Here is a 19,823-nt window from a genome sequence, read left to right on the forward strand (position 1 = left end):
TTTTATTGCAGTCCCTCAACAGATTGAGCAAAGTTCCTTCAGCATCACCACATTTCATAGATTTACTAGCATCCCTTTTGCCCATTTGATATAGACGTGACAGCGTGTAATATAATCAGTTTTATTTTAGTCGTAATTAACTTTGCAAGCTTGTTTTTTGTACACGCAAGAGATGCCTTGCGTTTTTCCATTCATCATTCCAGGAAATATCTTCCTCTGACCTCTTTTTGTGGAGCTCTGTCGTGCTGTCACCCCATATACTGTATCTTTGAAATGGCACTGAGAAGCATTTAATAGTGTCTGATAAAAAAAAAGAGCCACAAAGAAGAACAGGATGACACATTGCAGAAGTCTTCTAGTGCTGCCTTACAGTAGAACTGTTAAACCTCGAGTGTGCAGGATCTCAGCCCATGTTCATGTAAAACACATCCATGTGCTGGTGGGCAGATTTGAAACCAAAGACAGCTGTAAGCTGCATTCATTTGCCATTATACCTATTAACAATTACAATTTACATAAACGTTAGCCATGATGGACGGCCGCTAAAAAACATCGGACCAGTGCATGCGTGTTTAAAAACTTTGTTCCACTTTTTATATTCGTTTTGCATTTTTTCATCCACACCTAACAGGCATGTCATATCATTTTTTGTTTAATGTGTAAAAAAAGTGTAAAATCAAAAAGTTGTAGTGGCAGTAATAACTGGTGGTTATGTGCTTCCTGGTAGGGCTGGCTTAAAACCACAACTTGCCATTTTTATACTTTCACTTTATTTTAAGGATTTAAGCCCCAGCCGGAGCCCCACAGCAGAGTCATGTCCTTGGCCATGGTTGTAGAGTGGACTGCTTCACCTGAAAGTAAATGCCCGAAGTGGAAGAGTTGGAAGATGTCAGGAGTGAAGCTAGACTGTGAGAAATGTCTGTTTATATAAGAAGCTCCAGCCCCTTCGCATCAGGATTGGTGGGATTAAGTCCCATCCCATTTTTTTTTGTTTTCGCCAAAGATCTGTGACGCAATGCCAATGTCCCCCCTAAAGCCTCAAAGCCTGAACCCCCAAGGACTTACTGACGCACCTAGTAAGTGGCTGAATGTGAGAGACTGTGAGGGCTTGCAATGGTGTGAATAGGAATGGGACAGCACTTTGCTGCAACATATCACGTTACCATGAAAATGACAAAAAATATGATGTATAATTGTGGGTATTTATTTTGTACTTTGTACTCCCTGATTCGAAAGTCTTCCTGGCTCTTTCCTCACGAGATGAGAGGTCATTTTATGTAATCTATTTACTCGCTTTTCAAATATAAATATTTGATGAATAAATAAATAAATATCTTCTGATTTCATGTTTATTTTTTGTTCCATCTTTAACCCTTGATGTTTCTGAGTAAATGTAATATGACAGGCTGAACACACGTCTTTTTTTACATCTCCATGCGTCCACTGGTTACCCCGTGTTTAAAGGTTTTAAAACAAACCCTTTCTGTTTGACAAAATGATCACAGTTTCTCCCTATTTTAGGGCCTTGAGACTGAATACAAGCGTGTGACTACAAGCCTGCTGACATTCCACATCGTTTCATCTTCAGTCTAAAATTCTTGACACTCAGAGAACCCTTCATCAGTGTCATCAGGTCGTCTTTGTGGAGTGTGGGCGTGAACTGTGTGTGTGCAAGAGTCAGTTCATCAGCTTAATTTTGCTTGACAACCATGACATTTTCTACTGACAAAGCATTTTATAAAGGACGAAAAAGCGCCGGTGTTTACACGGTACCTTAAACACAGGTGCTGCTCGACATGCATGACTCGCATTTGATGTGTTGGTCTGTATCTGTGCACACAGGACGTCAATGCAAAACTGAGTTGACTGCTCCGACTGGACCCCGCTGTGTATGTTGTTGAGAGATTGTAGAAAAATACCCTCACAACACATAGCTTGTTTGCTTTTTATAACCATCATAATATAAACTGTTTTATTTCATGATAAATGTGATTTGACATATAAACTGCGTAGACACTTTATGTAACATAGTCACTTGAGCCTTATATAGTGCTTCTGGTTCTAACAGGACCAAACCAGTTACTTAGACCCTCACGGGTCTATTATTAAAGAAGTCTCTCCCAGTATCGACGCTGGGGGAAAAGCCAAATCTCACAGTTCTTCTGCTACTCTGAGGCTAGTACCTCCCCTAATCACATGTGTCACACATACAGGAGACATCTTGAACCAGAGTTAGCAACAGAATGTAACTGGTTTGGTCCTGTTGGAACCAGAAGCACTATACAAGACTTTGTTATAGTGTCTAAGCAGTTTGTATGTTAAATCACTACCAACATGAAATAAAAGAGTTTATATTATGATGGTTATAAAACATGTAAACAAGTTATATGTTGTGATGATTATACTTTTATGCTGTCATATTTTTCTACAATCTCTTAACAATGTAAAGGATGAATTAGTTAATGCTGTAAATGTTAAAGGCTGTGTCGCAATAATGAAGTTCCCTTCTCCCAAATAACACGCGCAACAGCTATTCAGTTACAACTTCCCCACCATTTTTTAATATCCCCGATAGATGTGCTGTCTTGTAACGTGGCGCTTAACTTCATTCCAAACCGTATCAATGTTTTCCATCTCACCCACAGAAATACAGTGTCTGAAACAGGACTGTCGCTTTAGACTAGTTCCGTGGATGTGTCATTTAATTCGGCTTAGGTTGAAGTTCACCCAGCCAGCTTTATTTGGAAAATCTGAACTTTGAAATCTACTCACTCAAGTGCCTTTTCCTACAAAGAAAGGCACATTAGAGCGCAGCAACAGCTATGCAATGGTGAAACAAGTTCTTTTCTTTTTAACAGTACAGCTGCTGTGAAGGTCTGAAAGCTCTGCACATGAAATAACATTGAAAGATAATTTGTATTTCATGTAAATGATTCGACATGCAAAGTCACGACAGCACAGGGCATTTCACTTACCTCTGTGCAGAGCAAACCAGCTTTGACAGCCATTCAAACACAACCAGTCAGTCAGGACTCCACCTAATTTATTCTTTTTCTCTAGACTTGACCTTAACATTAAGGGTTCATAGTCCAATACATGTCTTACTCAGCAGTGACATCTTGGCTTTATTTGGCTCACGTTTCAGTTAAATTGTATATCAGATATACTGGTTCACAAGTAAGTTCATATATAGAGGGGATTGTGGTTAAGTGGATAGCAGGGCCGTCTTTCAATCAGAGGGTCGGTGGTTTGAACCCCCGGCGCCGCATGTCGATGTGTCCTTGAGCAAGACAGTGTGTCCTACAGTGCAAGACACTTAACCCCAAAATTGTTCCCGTAGCTGTGCCTACGGTGTAGAAATGTGATAGACTCTGAATTGTAAGTTGCTTTGGATAAAAGCATCTGCTAAATTAATGTAATATATGCAAAGCCTACAAGACATGTTGGCTGTAGTGGAGGTTATTTAGTACAAGAAATAGGTTGAAACCTACTAAATCAAAGGACGACTCAAAACGCATTGAAACTGCTGTTATAGTGACTTTTATGTATTCATCAACAGACATTGATGTTATTGTTGCCATGTATCTCGGCAACAAAAACTGCCATGACATTGAACACCACAATTACAACATTTGCCTGCAGGCTATGCCTGGTACTCTGCAAACATCACACGCTGCAGTTGAATAAAGCCTGTGTTTATCAACGGACTGCTTGGCAAAGCTTTGACAGAAACCTTTAAACTAAATACAAAAGCTAGTTTGAAAAAGAAACGCATTTTTGTTCTTGTAGCATGAACACTCAGAACTTACTGGTAACCTCAACGCCTACTTTCCTATTCATTATCAGAAATAACTAAAAGAGCTGTATTATATTTGACAAACTGGGAGTAACTATATTGAACAAAAGGAACTAAAAGAGTACAGGCAGACGTGGCTCTAGTGTGTGTGTGTGTGTGTGTGTGTGTGTGTGTGGCTCTCAGACGTCTTTGAGTGTGTCTTGTCCCTTGGGGTTCTCCAGCCAGTGAGGAGGCCAGCTGGCTTTGATGCTGGGCCGGTCCTTCAACAGAGCGTAATACTCTCCCAGTTTAGGGTAATGCTCGGCAGACACCCTGAAGAAAAGAAGGCAGGAGACATCTCAACATGTCAAGACACACATCCCTCAATCTGGTTGTTTGCAACGGCCTCCTCCCACTTACCCAAATCTGAAAAGAGTGGCAACAGTTGGAAAGACAGTCACATCTGCCAGAGAGAAGGACGGCCCTGCCAGGTGAGAGCCCGAGCCCAGCTTTTAAAGAAAGGTGAAAAATAAAGGTAAGTTTGAACGTGCCAATGCATGTTTGTGTTTACCTGTGTGTGTACTGTACATACACTACCTTCTGCAGGTAACCCTCCCAGAGCCTGAGCTCAGTGGCCAGAGCTTCCTTGTTTCTCTTTAGAGCCGAGTCATGCCTCTCTTCTTCAGGGACAAACCAGTTATAGTAGATGACAGCATCTAGAAACACACACATACAGTGCTTTAAGTGTAGCATTTCAAACATCAATAATTAATTATTTAAAGATAAGCCACATTATTCTATATATTTCTTGCTATCAATATATCCTTCAGATGCTCTTGGCTGCATTTGTTTTAAAAAAGGGGAATTTGAGGGACTTATATTTGTTCCTTACTGAGTTTTTCGTAGAAGGAGAGACCCTCAAACATGCGTTGGTACATCAGTGCTTGTTCAGCAGGGCTGTCTGGGATCAGCTTATTTCCCTCGGACTGAAACTGACTCTGCCATTAAGAGAGAAAAAGACACGCACGGTTGATGTCACACGTCAAAATGTTGAATTTCGTGTTGATATCTGTCAAATTGCTTATTAAAATGACATCTGTCAGTTAGTGAATGGACCGGCTCACTCACCTCCAGGTAGAAACAGGCTGCATAGGAATCATTCACGATGACGTCTCCGTGTTTGAAAGAGGGAAGCTTAAAAACCAATCAGGTTAGAATGTGGGAGACTTTAAGGGTGAACTACCTGTTATCACCATGCAAGGCCCAACCGGTGTCAATGCTGCAGCAAACCGCCCCGTGACATAAACTACAACAAATACCTTCAAAATGCAGTAAATTAAATCCCGTCTCGTTTCCTGGTTAAATGCACGGCTCATAAAGCACGTGTTAAGACTTTTAAGTGGGCGTGCACCTGCTGCAGAAGACAAAGAAACTTCTTATAAACCTACTTTGTAGGAAAAGGGCGCTTGAGGGAGTACATTTCGATGTTCAAATATAACTGCGGCTGGGTGAATTTAACCTAAGCCGAATTAAATGACACATCCACGTGACTAGTCTAAAGCCGACAGTCATGTTTCAGACACTATATGTATGTGGGTGAGATGGAAAACATTATATTGATAAGGTTTTAAATGAAGTCAGGCGCCACGTTACAAGACAGCGCAGCTATCGGGGATAATATAAAATGGTGGGGAAGGTGGAACTGAATATCTGCAGCGGTTGTTATTTGGGGGGAGAAGGGACACGTTAAGGGTACCGTTAGTTCATACAGGTGGTCTAACCTCATTTCATTATTGTACAGGTCACGGTGGATTTAAGCTACTCCGTACCTGTCCCCTGGCATTCATATCTAGCACTTCTTGTGACTTGTGCTCCATTTTCTCAAACGACAGCAGCTTCTGGTTGTAGCCCTGCAGGTTCTTCTCCTCCAGCGCGATCATGACCCTCCAGCAGGGAGGGGAGCCGGAGCCCCACAGCAGAGTTATGTCCTGGGCCATGGTTTGTAGATTTAGCAGCCTGTAAAGCCCGTCACTGCCGAAACGAGACCGTACAGTTCAGAGGAGGTGAGAATTGTGCACAAAAAAATGGGATTTGTTGTTACTCTTTCCACCGTTTATGGGGATCTCAGGCTTTAATGGAAGCGTCTACCGCCGCCTACTGGTTAGGAGGAGGTATTACAAAGTAGGTCCTTTCCAATGATTTCCCTTCAGCATAGCTATTGTATTGGTCTTATTTAAATAAATTATGTATGGGAAAATTACAATAAATCAATCAATACAGAGTTTGTTTCAAAATAATATTTTTTAATAATTTGTTTTGCCGTTCAAGTAACATTTATGTGTTTCAGAGATCCTTGAGGATGTCAAAACCCTGTGGACTGGCCAGCCAGTGTGGAGGCCAGCTGGCTTTAATGCTGGGCCTGTCCTTCACGGCTGTAATATTTGGCCAGTTTGGGGTAACATCACATAACAGAGAGCCTAAAGAGAAGAAACAGGTTTATGATATTACTGAAAAACAAAGCAGTCTGGGCTCATTCATCCGTCTCTGAACTCTGACGCCTACCCAAAACGAAACACATAAGCAATGTTTGGGAAGACGATCACATCAGCCAAAGAGAAGGCCCCCGCCAGGTATGAGCCTGTAGCCACCTTGATGCAGAAATCACATGAAAGAAACACTGCTGTCAGCATAGTGAGTGTACATGTCTCTCTCTCTCTCTCTGTATGTTTGCTGTTCATACCTTCTCCAGGTAATCCTCCCAGAGTTTGAGTTCAGTGGTCAGAGCCTTCCTGTTTCTCTTTACGGCAGAATCATGTCTCTCCTCCTCAGGAACAAACCATTCTCCAGCAGGGAGGGGATTCAGCCCCCCAAAGCAGATTCATCGACATGGGTACGGACAGAAGTCAATAGCAGAACGCGAAGGACCCAACATTGAACCGCACGAGTAAAGTGAGAAGCAGATGTGGAGTTTATGGCCCCTCTTTAATCCAAAGGTTGGTCAGCAGGGACGTGTTCGAGTGTGCGTTCAGGAAGCAGTGAAAAAGAATGACATGCACATGCTTTTTGTTTTTTTCACTCAATGGTTTTTGTTTTTTTATTGCAGTGTGCATACACAGCATTTCAAGTGAAAGTGTATGTAACCGTGGCTTCATGTTCAGCTCGCCACATTATATTTATGCAGCATTATTTCCCTGTCTTTGTTGTACTGTGAGAGGAGACTTTAGATTATCCACAAACGTCATACAAAGTACAATGTGACCGCAGAGTTCAAAGTAAATGCCCAAAATCCTGCTCCTCTCTCTCAGCACGGAGCAATGCTTTGAAAACGCATATGCCAGCTATATGACCACATCTTTTATTTATCTTTTATTGCAATTCACAGAATAGCCTCTTTTTTTTTACCCTTTCTCTCAGACTATAATACAAGTTTCTACAGAAATTACAAAAATAATACATCACATGAACCGCACTAAACATGCACACTGTAGTACTATAGTACTTAGTACCTGGCAGCTGATAAGGGCATTTACACATCTGTATGCAGAATTCTCTGCATGTCCTTCAAAATAGATCATTACAATTTAAAAAATGTCTTTATCTTTTTCTATCTTTTTACACTTTACAAACAGTTCCTCCGAGATAAATACGTCCTTTTGTCTGTGTTTTGAATCACTTGTTCATTTCAGCATTAGAAACTATTAATGTCGTATAAGGTGCAAGATGTCTGAGCTTTGCAAATAAATATTTTGCCAACAAAACGAAAGAGAAGTGAATTGTGATCAACAGTCTTACTCGATATAACTACACATGTGAATGTGACATGAGTCACCTGACAAGTAGGAGGTGACTGAAACAAGAGGGAGAGATGGAGAAAAGGTACAATATCATCCCTTTTAAATGAAAGGCACATCAGATCACATTGACAACCTTTCACCTTCCTACGACACATAACTACACTCGTCTCTTGTCAAACGTGCAGAAGCAAACATTTGCCTTTTCACAAAGGACAATTCTTCGTGAGCCTCTTTGTTTGTGGTGATCTCTTGGGATCATTTGGATAAGAGAAGAAATCAAACTTGTTCTTCAGCCCGTTAATCTTTACAACCGAAATTCACAGCTTAAATAAATGAAAAAAAGAAAAGAAATCACAGCTCGCAGAAACTCGCAAGCAAAAAATATCCCTTTGGACGAATGCAACATTTCAAATATATGCTTGGGTTTTTAAAAAAGTATCCATTCTTTTCTTTGTCAAGTTAAATACATCAGTTCTCCTTCTTCCCTTCCAGTTTTTCTTCGGGAATATATATTTCTTTGAGTTGCATTACAAAAGAAAAAAAAATTATGGCTGCAGCTTTATCACTCAGACACATCAGGCAAACAAAATTAGCAGCTGGCAAAAACCTAAAGGGGTTTGTGACCGGTGAAATACAAAGGCAGACAGAGATGGCGCTTCGATGATTGGATGATTACATTGGTGGATCCGGAGAATCGGAAAGTCCCAGAGCAAGAGCTTCCTCTGGGGTCAGGCCGTTCTTCAGAGTCCGCCTCACTGTGAGGACAGAAGATTAGATATGACATGGTCATTTGCTGTACTAAAAGTGAGTGTGCTTAGAATGAGTGTGTGCTAGGCTGTGGATTCGGGGCAGAAGTAAACATGGAGCTCTTACATGACTTGCGGTTGGCCCTGGACCTCCTCCTCTCTCTGGGCTGGGCTCTGGTTCCTGGACCCTGAGTGGCCGACCTCACTATACGTTCCATAATCTCGTCTGCAGAGTCGTCTCCACAGATCTGAGTGTCCTCCGCAGGTGGAGTCCATGCCGGCATACTGCGACCTGAACAAATCATAACGATTAATGCACGGACAAAGAAACTCTATAGTGCAGTGACTCTTGCTTTTACTGTTACTTTCTCTGTGTGACCGTGTTAGGAACTTCCTGTCAGCCTCACCTCCCCGCCCGGGCCGGGATCTGGTCCGTGTGCGAAGCCCCGGCACCCCGCTGGCCTCCTTGTCACCTCCACTGAGGCTGGTTCTCAGCACGGCTTTCATGTGCTCGTGCTCTGCAACGTCCTCAGTGTGGCCCATACCCTGAGGATGCTCCACCTCCTGGCTGCCACTTGGGGCACTGTTACTGCTGCCGGAGCCGTTCCGACCACACTGGCAAGAAGAGACAGAGTGAAAGAGAATGAGGAAATAGCAACTTGTGTTTAAAGTGATTTAGGCTATGACTCAAGCATGCCAAAACTGAAGCATCGAGGAAAACTTCCCAACCTGTAAACTAAGATTACAATGCCCACTCCACTTTATTCACTGATCCACGCAGAGGTTAACATCAATACAAATGAAAATGGAAACTTTGAGGTAAAGTGGTCCAGTCAGGGTTAGTGGTTTCATGCACACAAACGCACGCATGCACACACACCCAACCACACACACACACACTCACACACACATGCAGACATTCAGCACTTATGCTGATACCTCACTCTCCTCTTCATCATCAGACTACAGGGAAAAGAAAGAGTGAAAGTCAAAGAAAATGAAGAATAAAAGCAGCAGTAGATTTGGAAAGAGGAGAACAATAGAGTTGAAGGTCTGAGTGCATCTTTGTGTAAGGCATTCTGTGTGTGTGTGTGTGTGTGTGTGTGAATGTGTGTGTGAGCGATGCTCACAGGGGCGTTGACGTCGATGATCATCTTTCCTCGGGTCTTGTTGCGCTCGCGGTGGTCGGCTCGTTTCTGTTTCTGCTGCAGCACGCGGTCTCGGGTGGTTCGGTACTCCAGCGCAAACTCGCTGAGGATTTTACTAAACCTGTGGACGCTGACGTCTCTCACGCTGTAGGCCGGATGACCGAGGAACAACAGGAATGAATGGAACCTGGGAGAAGGATATAAGGGGAAGAAGAATGAGAAAATAAAAAGTTGTTGTCAATTTGTAATGCAATTTTCATAATTGTTACAAGACCGTGTGTTTTAGGCTGTTGAAGATTTATCCCCAAAATTTTACTAGACAGTAGAAATGTGACACTTATACTTTAATTACTATCACAGGTTACTGAAATTTTACATGTTAGATATGAACTTTTTAGTACATGAAACAAAATTTCTTTACTATATTTCGTAGCTAAAAAAAATGACTAGTAGTGTCTTATAGTCCAGTCTATATTTCTTACTGAGATATCAACATTTTGGTATCATTAGACATACAATAAACTGTACGAGAGATCATTGTAAGGGGAACTACCTGTTGATGATCCTGCGGTGAACAATCTTGAGGATGATAATCCTCTCAGCGCAGTCTTTGAGGAAGTCAGACATCTTCTGCTTCAGCTGGGGCTTCATCTCATGCTTGGCGATCACCTTCAGGTGGTCCCATGAGGCTTTGCAGCGCCGCTCCATCTGACACAGGTTCTCCTGCAGCTGGTCAAAATCCACCTGACAGGAGAGATGTTGATACAAATAAGGGACTTGTAGAGGGAAGGTAGTTTAAAAAAAATACATAGCATGTCTTCAAGCTTTCCGTTAGTGAGTGCGGAGCGTACTTTTGCAGATCGTGTGATGGCTCCGATCTCGGAGTAGAGGTCGGTGCTCTGAGGGAAGTTCTCCACCACCACAGAGCAGGCGTGATGCAGCAGAGACTGCTTATGAACCGTGTCCTTCACCTCTGGAACCTTCTCCAAGTACGTCAACTCGAAGCCTTTCGCCTGGACACGTGGACATACAACCAAAGACCTCATGAACAAAGAATAATTCTGGACTACTACCACAAGGTACATGTGTTCTCACCAAAATGTGATGTGATTAAATTTTTTTATCTACAAATTACAGGCTAAGAAAATACACACTCCATTAAAATAACTGACTCTCTCTACAATTGCTTCAAACTACCTCTACAAAAGTAGCTTGTCATTATGCTGCGGTGTGATGAACCTGTAATGGTCATGACTCACATTGGCGCCATTGAGAAAGTTTCCCATAGAGAGCAGTGTGGAGAGGATGTAGCGGAGAGTCTTGTTCTTCTCCAGCTGTTCCATGCCCTCTTTCAGATCCTGCAGCGGCTCAGCCACTTCCTGAGCGGGAGGAAAACACACACGTGCGCACACATCATTAGCTGAGTCAATTAATAAGGCTCCCAAAAAACATGTGTTTCTTTGGTCCACAGTTATAAAAGCAGAGAACAGGTGCACCTCGTCTCGCTTGTTTGAGGTCACGACGGGTGGTTGTAAAGGTTGCTGTCTCGGTCAGCCTTCGCTATCAAATGTGCTTCTGATTACACGGAGGGTTTGTGTTTGTGCAGCAGGTTTTTTTCTGGTGTGCATGTGTTTTGTGTGCCTGCACGGTATGTTGCCCTCCATTAAGCCTCCCACAACCACACCGTCCCAACAGAGTCAAGTCGGGGGAACGCCGCTCTGCCGAAACGTGCGGTCAGGAGTCTTGCCTTTCATGAAGATTAAAGACAACTTCATCCTGCGGAAAGCAGTAAAATGTACATCACAACAACGGACGGGTGGTGTGTATTTCATTCTCCAGGTTTTGACTTTGAACTTCTCCTCCTTGATGCATTCTTTACCCGAGTAAAACATCTTGTGCCAGAGGAAGACGAGTTGCCGCTAATAAGCGTGCATATTTTGTGATGATGTAACTATGTTGATGCTTTGCTTTGTTGTACTAAAATGGATGTTGATACTGACACGGCACAAGAGGAATCAGTCACACACACACACACACACACACACACACAAATGCACACATGCTGTGCACATTTTCTCAACCCTTTACAGTTGGCTTCGTCATATGTGTCTGTTTCTGCTTCAATAAAACAACATTTACTCGCTCATTATGATTTTAAATGTGCGTTTGATTTGGCCTTCTGTCGTTGGCATTCTCATTAAAATATCTACCTTTTCTTCTTTTTAAATTCTTATAGTTTTATTCAATCACAACACAAGGTCTGTAAAAACATGGGACAGCACGTCCCATGTTTTTACAGACCTTCTGGGTTGCCTCGTAGTCCATCTTGAAGGCCCAGAGTTGGAGTCTAGCAGAGAGCTCGCTGATGGAGGATAGAGTGAGGAGGAACTGCTCTGCTGAACCCAGCGGGACATCAGGGTTGGCCAGCTGGGCCTCCTGGATCTTCTGCTTCTCCTCCTCCGTGGGGATCATCGTCAGGATTTTCTGGGGGGCGAACACAGAGCGGGATAAGGTGTCATGTACAAGACAAAGGGTTTGAGGATGAGTTTCACTTCCTTCCTTTATCTCCATCGTCTGCATCGCTCACCTCTATGCCCTCCTTGTTGAGCGCGTACTCGTCAAAGTTGAGGATGGCCGTCTTGATTGTGCGAGGAGGAGGCAGCACCGTCAGACCGATGTTGATGGCGTTGCTCCTCTTGGAATCCAAAACAATGATCTCCTGACGCTTGCCGTCTGCTGCTGTTTTCTAGTACACAGAAATACAAAGAGCGTCACAGCTGGGTCCCCCTCTCTCTCCCTTCGCCCCTCTCTCCGTCTCTTTCCCCTGTGTGGTCTAATTTACAGGTGAGGATTAAAGGGACCGTCACTCGGGTTACATTGACTGCAGCTGCGGGAATTATATGGTGATTAGGAACAGGAATGACCTCACCAGCACTTGAGGTCATTAAAGGCTATAAATGGAAGGAAGTCATAATATATGTCAGCACATAAAAGTGTAATAGAGTAGGTGCTAAGAGCTGGTTACTGCCGCTAGGAAGTTTTATACTATAGTACAACTCTAGCACTATTGAGTTGTAGCAACTTACACTGTATAATGTTATGATATGTAAATGACTGACTTCAATTTTAAAGAACACCTTTTAGGGATCAACATATTTATGTCTAACTGTTAAATTTAATATTTACATTTGAGTACCTTATAGAAATACATTAACATAGTTGTTGATGATGGGAGGTACTGTGTCAAAATTGAATTTTAACCATTGTGTGGAATAATATTTCTGTTGTTAGGAATCTGATTAATTAAAAACTAGCAAAAATATATAATTATAGCAACCACTTAGGTGAAAACCTACGTGAAATTGATTTGAACCTTGCAATCTCTAATATTTAAAATCTAAAACACATACTTAACATTCTGATGGATAATGTATGAAAACCACATACCCTGAAGTAGAGAATCTGCTAAAACAATATCAGTTAAGTTTGCTCTGACCTTTGATGGCTTTAATATTCTGGTGGTCCTCTAAATCCTGGATTCTCTCATTAACTGACAGCTTTGCTTGAGCTGTTTCGATACTATCGCTGCAGACCACCATCGCGTTGTCACATTATGTGTGGACCAGATGTCGAGCCGAAGTGAGTTACTAACCGGTTCGGCTCTAACAAGAGTTGTGGTTTTGAATCAGTGGATCAGGAGTTCAAAGTGATGCCTGGTTTCAGCCCCCTATTTTAGCAGACCATACTTTTCTTATTTAGAGGCTTTGTGAGAATTACAAAGGATTCAAAACTCCCATGTTTGATCAGGATCAGAACACACGGGACCATGATTAACCCTCAAAACTTCCAACAACTTTCATATGCTGGAAATAATGGACACCAAACCCATGAGCTTTGTAGCTGGCAGAGGAAAGGTGTTTGTAAAAAAAAAGCCTTTCCCCTAATCAGTCACAAAATATCCGATATTTAATCTGGTGTGGGACCGTAGCAAACACCTTTGGGCACCAGTGACTCACAGAGGAAATAAAAAAGTGTACAATCTAAGTGCCATGAAGTTTCATTTTGAAAATGCTGCACCACAGTTGTAAGATGCATCCTCTAACTTTTTGCAAAACCGCAATTACTGATCAGTCCATCATGTGTGATGTAAGATGAACATACAAAGCTAACAGCACTTCGCTGAGATACTTCTGTGATTAATAGTTAGGAGGAAGTTAGTCGAGTCATACATTCAGTATCACACAGTGAGATTATAAATCTCTGGTTGTTTACCTTTGTAACTGGTATTTCCTTTGATTTAGACTCAAACAGGTGTTCCAGTTTGGCCGTGTCAATTTTCACTGGTTCTAGTTTGGACCAGAATGTGTCTCCCCTCCGCTTGTAGTCCTGGTACTGAGAATCTGTCGGACGCACCTGATCACAAACAAAGCAAAAATTCACTGAATTAGGTAGAGGCGTGCATTAGACTCGCATTCCCTGTAAAAATGAGGTGAATGAGAGACTCTCAGTTACTGTAATTAAGAAAATGTTTAATGGTAAATCGAGTCTTTAAAGGAGTTGTGTGACACTCTGCCTCCAGTTATCATCTTCTTGATGAATCATGTGTACCACGAAGTAAAAAGAGTGATACTTGTACCTGACTGATGGAAGTGGTAATCGTATCTTAACTCACCTCGCTCCAGAAGAGCCTGATCGTCTTCTTCTTCTTATTGAAGAGTGGCGGCTCCGGGGGAGGAGGCACTGGAATTAGGGCGCTAAAGGAAGGGGGCTGAGGAGGCGGCATCATCCCAATCAAGGGAGGGGGTGGGGGGCAGCTGCCTAGCATGGGTGGGGGTGGAGGGAAGCGGGGGAGGCAGGGGAGGCAGGGAGGAGGGGGCGGCGGGGGCGGGTGGTCACTGCATCCTCCCATCAAAACAGCGTCCAGAATGTCTTTGTCATCTTCCTCCGTCAGGTCGGTGAAGTTGATGTCCCCGATGCGCAGCTCTCGAGGGCTGGCCAGCAGCTGGTCCCAGATCGTGTCCGATTCCTTTTTGGGTGGGGGAGGAGGGGGAGGAGGGGGCTCAGTGGCCGGGACATCCAGGTGAGGGGGAGTCGAACCGAGGTCCTTGATCAACTCTCCAAACCGCTCGGCGAACGGTCGGATGGTCCTGTGGAGGTCTGATATGTCAGCCTTGTGGTCGCTCTCCTGGTCGTCGCCCTGTTGCACATCGGCCTCCTCCTGAGTTTCTTTGTCCTCCTCCCCCTCTCCTTTCTCCTTCTCTTTCTCCTTCTCCACATCCTCTTCTTCCTCCTCCTCATCACTAGGCTTCTTGTTCTGGGAGTACAGCATGTTCAGCATGAAGAGCTTGCTGTTGAGGAGTTTGCTGCACTGCTCGTTCACCTCTGGCTCCTTAAAGCCTGAGAAGGAGGTTGATGGGGTTAAGAGGAGAGAGATATAAGAAAGAGTGCACACTTAAATAGTCAACAATAGAAAAAATGTAATTACTTTGACCATGTCATCAGGGAAATCTGGTTTGGGCTTGAGACCTACATTTTTTTAACTCAAGCCTGCAACACAAACTGAAAGTGTTAAATTTAAAAGAAGATGGCATTAACTACCCACCATTGTCATTGCCCCCCCTCTCCTCTCTCTCCAAAGTGCTGCTGGCCGATGAGATGCTGGAGGCCGAGCAGTTGTCCTTCTCATTCACTTCCTCATTCTGGCGTTCTTTGTCGCTTAGGATGCCGCTATCCTCCTCCTCCTCCGCCTCCTCCACCGCCTCCTCTTTCTCCTTCTCCTTCTCCGGTTCCTGCTCAAACTCTTCGCCTTCCTCCTCCTTTTCTGTTGCTGCTTCCTCCTGTACTTCCTCCTCTTTCCGTTCGTCCTCCTCTTCAGCAGTGGCTTCTTTTTCCTCTGGTTCTACACTGGCACTGGAGTCATCAGCCTCTGCTGGCAAAATTAAAAACAGTCTTTCTTTATTTTTTGAAATGCCCATTTACTATGTGCAGTGAAATACAGTCTGAAGCATGTGACATGGCCGTCTTTGATTTCTGCACATGGGACACCTCTGTACCAACACACATCCACACACACACTAATAAGAAAAACAAAAACACACAGCCATACTAATGTAAACAATATGGCAGGCACAGAAAGCCAGGTTGTTGTAGGACCAGGATATGGACAGGAAATGAAGAATTAAGTTCCTGTTTGTGTCAAAACACACACAAACACGTAACTCCACAGTACAGTCCATGCAGTGATGCACGCAGGGTTAGAATAACACGACGCTGTGAGGCCTCATACACTCACCTAAGTGAGCTACAGTACCTCAGCTCATGGCCGTGCATGCGCTCAGCTCCAAAACAAGGCTTTTTTTCTTACACAAGATGTTTTGGAATTACAATTTCAAAAAGGTCTTTCAAAAACCCATTTGACCCTTTCACCCGTATCCTCTCTCTGTGTGTTATAATAACCCCCCCTCCTGATGGCGTCCCCTCCTCTCCCTCAGTATTTTCCACAATCTGTCTCGCCCCTTCTTTTGCTCACGCCTGCATGCTAATTTAAATTGCAGGCTGCAAACTGAAACAATTTAAGGTTAAGAATGATTGCTTTGGGGCACACTTTTGGGACTTCAAGTGCCAACCTTCTGGTTTTAATTATAAGTATTAACCAGCAGATTAAAAGTCATATAAATGCTCTTACGTCTTCAACACACACAAACTTAAAGTCAAACCTGCTTATTTTTGTCATGTCATTTTTCAGCAATAGCCATTCAACGTATTTACATTTCATGAAAAACCTATTTACATAGTCATCGTTAGCGGTGGAATCCATCATTCTCACGCTGGATTCAGATTGCCTGCCTTCACGCAAGAAGCGATGCGTGTATGTAATCCATCGTTACAGCAGTTTTATCTCATTGTTATTAGCGCTGACAGAAATCGCTCATCCAAGTATTTCACAAAAATTTTATGCATTTCTTTAAACTACAACTCTTCAGCAAGGTAACCAACTCTCTTTACAGTGCCCTGCTGTTGGCTGCTGCTGTTTCATAAAACTACTACTAACTGTTCGAAGTGTATATTAGTTTGCGGCTGCAATTATTGTAACAGTACCAGCAGGAGAAACAATCACAATCCTAGGAGCTGTATTATATTGAATGCTATCGTATATTGTAACACAAAACTTAAGAGGTAGCATTTGGCTACAGAATTGTAATTAAGTCCTCTAAACAAACAGGAGAGATGTTAAACTATTTAGTTGACTGCATGTCAGTCTTACCATCTCAGCATTTTTGACTTGTTAATAACTCGTATCCCCACAGAGACACCATGTTCTTAGCCATTACGGTGCGTTGACATATGACAGCTACTCCATCAAACGGTATTCTCAGATGTCCTACCAGTCTCAGAGGGCGTGTAGGGGGTGGCGGGGGTCTCGGCTTCGAGGTCAGCCTCTGCGTCCTCCTGGGAGGCGAAGGAGGACGGGGTGCTGCTGCGCGATGACGAGGGCCAGGCCTCCGCCGGTTCAAAGGTGAGGTTGAGGTCAGGGCGAGTCCTCGATACCCGTACGTGCTCCCTCTCGTACTCCTCCGACGCCAGACGCTCTACGTTCTTATACCTGAGCGCGAAGGAGCGAGAGGGAGGATCAGAGGCAGAGGCAAAACTAGAGTTCAAGACAACTCACCTTCTGTCTTGCCTTTCTCAGCAGTGCTGCACTGTGTGGGTCTTTGCCATATATATTGCCATACACTGAACTAGTAACCACTCAGCCTGTTTCCTTGAATTCATGACAAACGTCTAGCTTCTATGGTTGCCTTAACAACAACTCTATAAGCCCACCTCAGTCCTCCACCTCGCCCCATATCGCCAACAAAGCATTCAATCACTTATTTTCTGCAGTCAAGAGTTTCACCATCCTGCTCTCCTCTCCTCCCCTATCTAGCTAAACGCTTGGCTATCACCAGCAGTCCAACTGTGCAACGGAAAGGAGAACGACAGGAGAGAAGAATGGGAGAGATGGGGAGAAGTTAATGTTGGCTGCTGAAAGGCCAAACATCAGAAGTGAATCAGCGTAAACCTGTTCAAGATGTGCCTCGATCAGCTCTCCTCCCTTGTCTTTTTCCTCTCCCGTCCTTTCCTCTCTCTTTCCTCCCCCTACCAAACTTTACCACTCAACCTGCCAGCCAGAACAAAGATTTAGGGCACTGAGTCGACCCTTTCTCTCTCTCTCTCTCTCTCTTTCTCTAACCCCTCCTCTTTCCCACCATACCATGAATGTGTAGAGCTTCTGTTCAGAGTTCATTAGCATCAGGCCACTTCAGAGGTCTGAGGAAACTGGATACCAATGTGTGTGTGTGTGTGTGTGTGTGTGTTTGTGTGTATGTGATTAAGAGTTAAGTAGAGCGAGTGATTGTGTTGTGAGCTTGGACCAAAAACCATCAATATACTAATATGTCTTTACATACTTAAAAATAAAAGAGTTTGCGAAGCACTCTAATACAACAGATCACTTCAAGAATGTATGTCCATAAATGACTCTTTAATAAGCTGTTTGTATGTGTCTGCTGAGCTGTGCACAACCAATATGTCTCTGTATTGTCAAATATTGACCTAAAAACCTGGTGACACCCAGTCATGAGTGATACCGTGAATGACGATGCTATAACATGACTGTCCTGAATTATGTTTATTTTATTTGATCATGAACCAAAGTTCCAGGGAGAAATGCAACTTGTGTTCAGTGGCAATATTTGCGACATGCTTCAGGAATCCAGTTTCAGTCCAACTCTAGTATGCACGCCATTGACAATCATGTTTGGACTGAGTTGTCTGTCATGAAGGCCATATAGTATTCCATAGTCCTTTTTGTCCAGGTGTTACAGAGCTGTATCTTGTCAGACCGATTAGTCCCTCAGCGAAGTGAGCCGGGGGGAAAAAACTAGATAACACCATAATACATCAACCTCTCCGGGGGATACATCTCCCACGTGCTCACTCAGCAGCTCATCTCCCTCTCTGGCTTTCTGTCCACCTCTGTCTTGTGCTTGTTTCCTCTGTCTGTTGTTGAATCAAACTGCTCTTTTACACCGCCACCCTTTGCTTCTTTCCACTCTCACAATGTGTGTTATTATATCAATGGTGCTTTAATTTGAGGTTGAAAGAGGTTTGAGCCTATACAGGAAAAGCAGCAGCACATAATATGGTGTAATTGTTTTCAGGTTAAAGAGGTTGGGGAGATAACACTTTGGCTGAATTGAGTACGTTCAGTCCCGAATCTGATCGTGACCTCCCCCTCCTGAGTAAATCCCTTGTTTCCTGTGATTTCCATTTGCACACAAAGATATATTTATTAGCCTCGTGAAAAATATTTGTGTGTCTTTAAACATTCATGCGCTTAAGTAAAACCCGTGTCTGTGTACGTGCACGTACATTCGGTGCGAAAGCTCGACGAATCCTGGAATACGATTTTCTCACAGCGTGCAGCCAAAACAATCAGGCCCTTGGCAGAGCGCGGCAGTTAAAATACAGCTCCTTAAAAACAGAAAACAGGCAGACGGAGCAAAGGAAATCGCTTCAGTACACCCTCAATCTTTATAACCTGAAAACAATTACACTGTTACCAAGCTTCCCAAACCACCGGCTGAAACATATTCCCCGTGGGTTCAGCTGTTCTGTGAGTGTGTGTGATTTCGATTTAGTGCACACACTCACCTCTCCTCCCGCGCAAGCCTGGCCTCTTCCATTTTATCCACATAGCCGCGGCTGTGAGACACACACAAACAGTACATTTTGAAACATAATAATCATACCTTCCACCAGTGTGGTCCTTTTTAGACCTGCCAGTGTGAAAATGACACGTGTGCACATCATAAACACAAGCAGTCAAGGTATTGGTGTAACCCATAATTCCATATTTTTTCTCATGTTTTGTATGGTCTTTTGAAAAATGTATCAAATCCAGATATGTTAATTTATCTTTGGCACTTATTTTGCACACTCATTACGATGTAATCAACTTTGTATACTTTAATGCAGTCATGCCTGTATTATTCTTTTCTTGATATGTGTTAATTGTATGAGAAATAGATGAAAAGATTGCTACCACTCTTATATTTGCTAAAGCCAACAGCCTGTTTTTTGCATAAAGCCAGAAATTAGGGGGAACAGCTAGCCTGGCAATGTCCAAAGGTAATAGTGTATTTGCCAACCAGCAGCTCAAAAGCTCACTAATTAACATGTCTTATTTGTTTAATTTGTACAAATACCAAAGTTTAGAATTTCTTAGCCGAGTCACTTCCTGGAGTGACAACAAGAGCCAAGAACCATCTCGCAACTAAAAAAACCTTATTTAAGAGGGGGGGGGGGGGGGGGGGGG

At 43.3% G+C, this 19,823-nt stretch overlaps 2 protein-coding genes and 1 pseudogene across 9 annotated transcripts in view; all 3 read right to left on the bottom strand.

The window, feature by feature from the left end:
* Positions 1-3,944: 3,944 nt before the first annotated feature.
* Positions 3,945-5,874, bottom strand: LOC116387046 (glutathione S-transferase A-like). Its single transcript, XM_031853771.1, has 6 exons — positions 5,605-5,874; positions 4,904-4,969; positions 4,668-4,773; positions 4,373-4,491; positions 4,196-4,284; positions 3,945-4,108 (listed from the first exon to the last, which is right to left on the bottom strand). The coding sequence occupies exons 1-6, from the start codon at positions 5,770-5,772 to the stop codon at positions 3,976-3,978; spliced, it is 681 nt and encodes a 226-aa protein (XP_031709631.1). The 5' UTR covers positions 5,773-5,874; the 3' UTR covers positions 3,945-3,975.
* Positions 5,875-5,947: 73 nt separating this feature from the next.
* LOC116387287 (glutathione S-transferase A-like) lies at positions 5,948-6,641 on the bottom strand (annotated as a pseudogene).
* Positions 6,642-8,041: 1,400 nt separating this feature from the next.
* The window catches only part of fhod3a (formin homology 2 domain containing 3a), a 48,617-nt gene continuing 36,835 nt past the window's right edge, over positions 8,042-19,823 (bottom strand). For 6 of the 8 annotated variants that reach the window (XM_031853770.1, XM_031853769.1, XM_031853767.1 and 3 more), the window contains 15 exons: positions 19,160-19,210; positions 16,849-17,066; positions 15,066-15,392; positions 14,136-14,860; positions 13,736-13,876; positions 12,051-12,209; positions 11,765-11,947; positions 10,723-10,842; positions 10,315-10,476; positions 10,017-10,207; positions 9,446-9,650; positions 9,255-9,278; positions 8,723-8,930; positions 8,443-8,607; positions 8,042-8,324 (listed from right to left, as the gene is read on the bottom strand). In XM_031853770.1, coding sequence (XP_031709630.1) covers positions 8,242-8,324; positions 8,443-8,607; positions 8,723-8,930; positions 9,255-9,278; positions 9,446-9,650; positions 10,017-10,207; positions 10,315-10,476; positions 10,723-10,842; positions 11,765-11,947; positions 12,051-12,209; positions 13,736-13,876; positions 14,136-14,860; positions 15,066-15,392; positions 16,849-17,066; positions 19,160-19,210 — 2,962 coding nt within the window. In that variant the 3' untranslated portion in view covers positions 8,042-8,241. The remainder of the gene's footprint in view (positions 8,325-8,442; positions 8,608-8,722; positions 8,931-9,254; positions 9,279-9,445; positions 9,651-10,016; positions 10,208-10,314; positions 10,477-10,722; positions 10,843-11,764; positions 11,948-12,050; positions 12,210-13,735; positions 13,877-14,135; positions 14,861-15,065; positions 15,393-16,848; positions 17,067-19,159; positions 19,211-19,823) is intronic. The other 2 variants (XM_031853764.1, XM_031853765.1) reach the window with 2 other exon arrangements.

Source organism: Anarrhichthys ocellatus, unplaced genomic scaffold, assembly GCF_004355925.1.
Source record: "Anarrhichthys ocellatus isolate YVR2014 unplaced genomic scaffold, GSC_Weel_1.0 scaffold14, whole genome shotgun sequence".
Taxonomy (NCBI): domain Eukaryota; kingdom Metazoa; phylum Chordata; class Actinopteri; order Perciformes; family Anarhichadidae; genus Anarrhichthys; species Anarrhichthys ocellatus.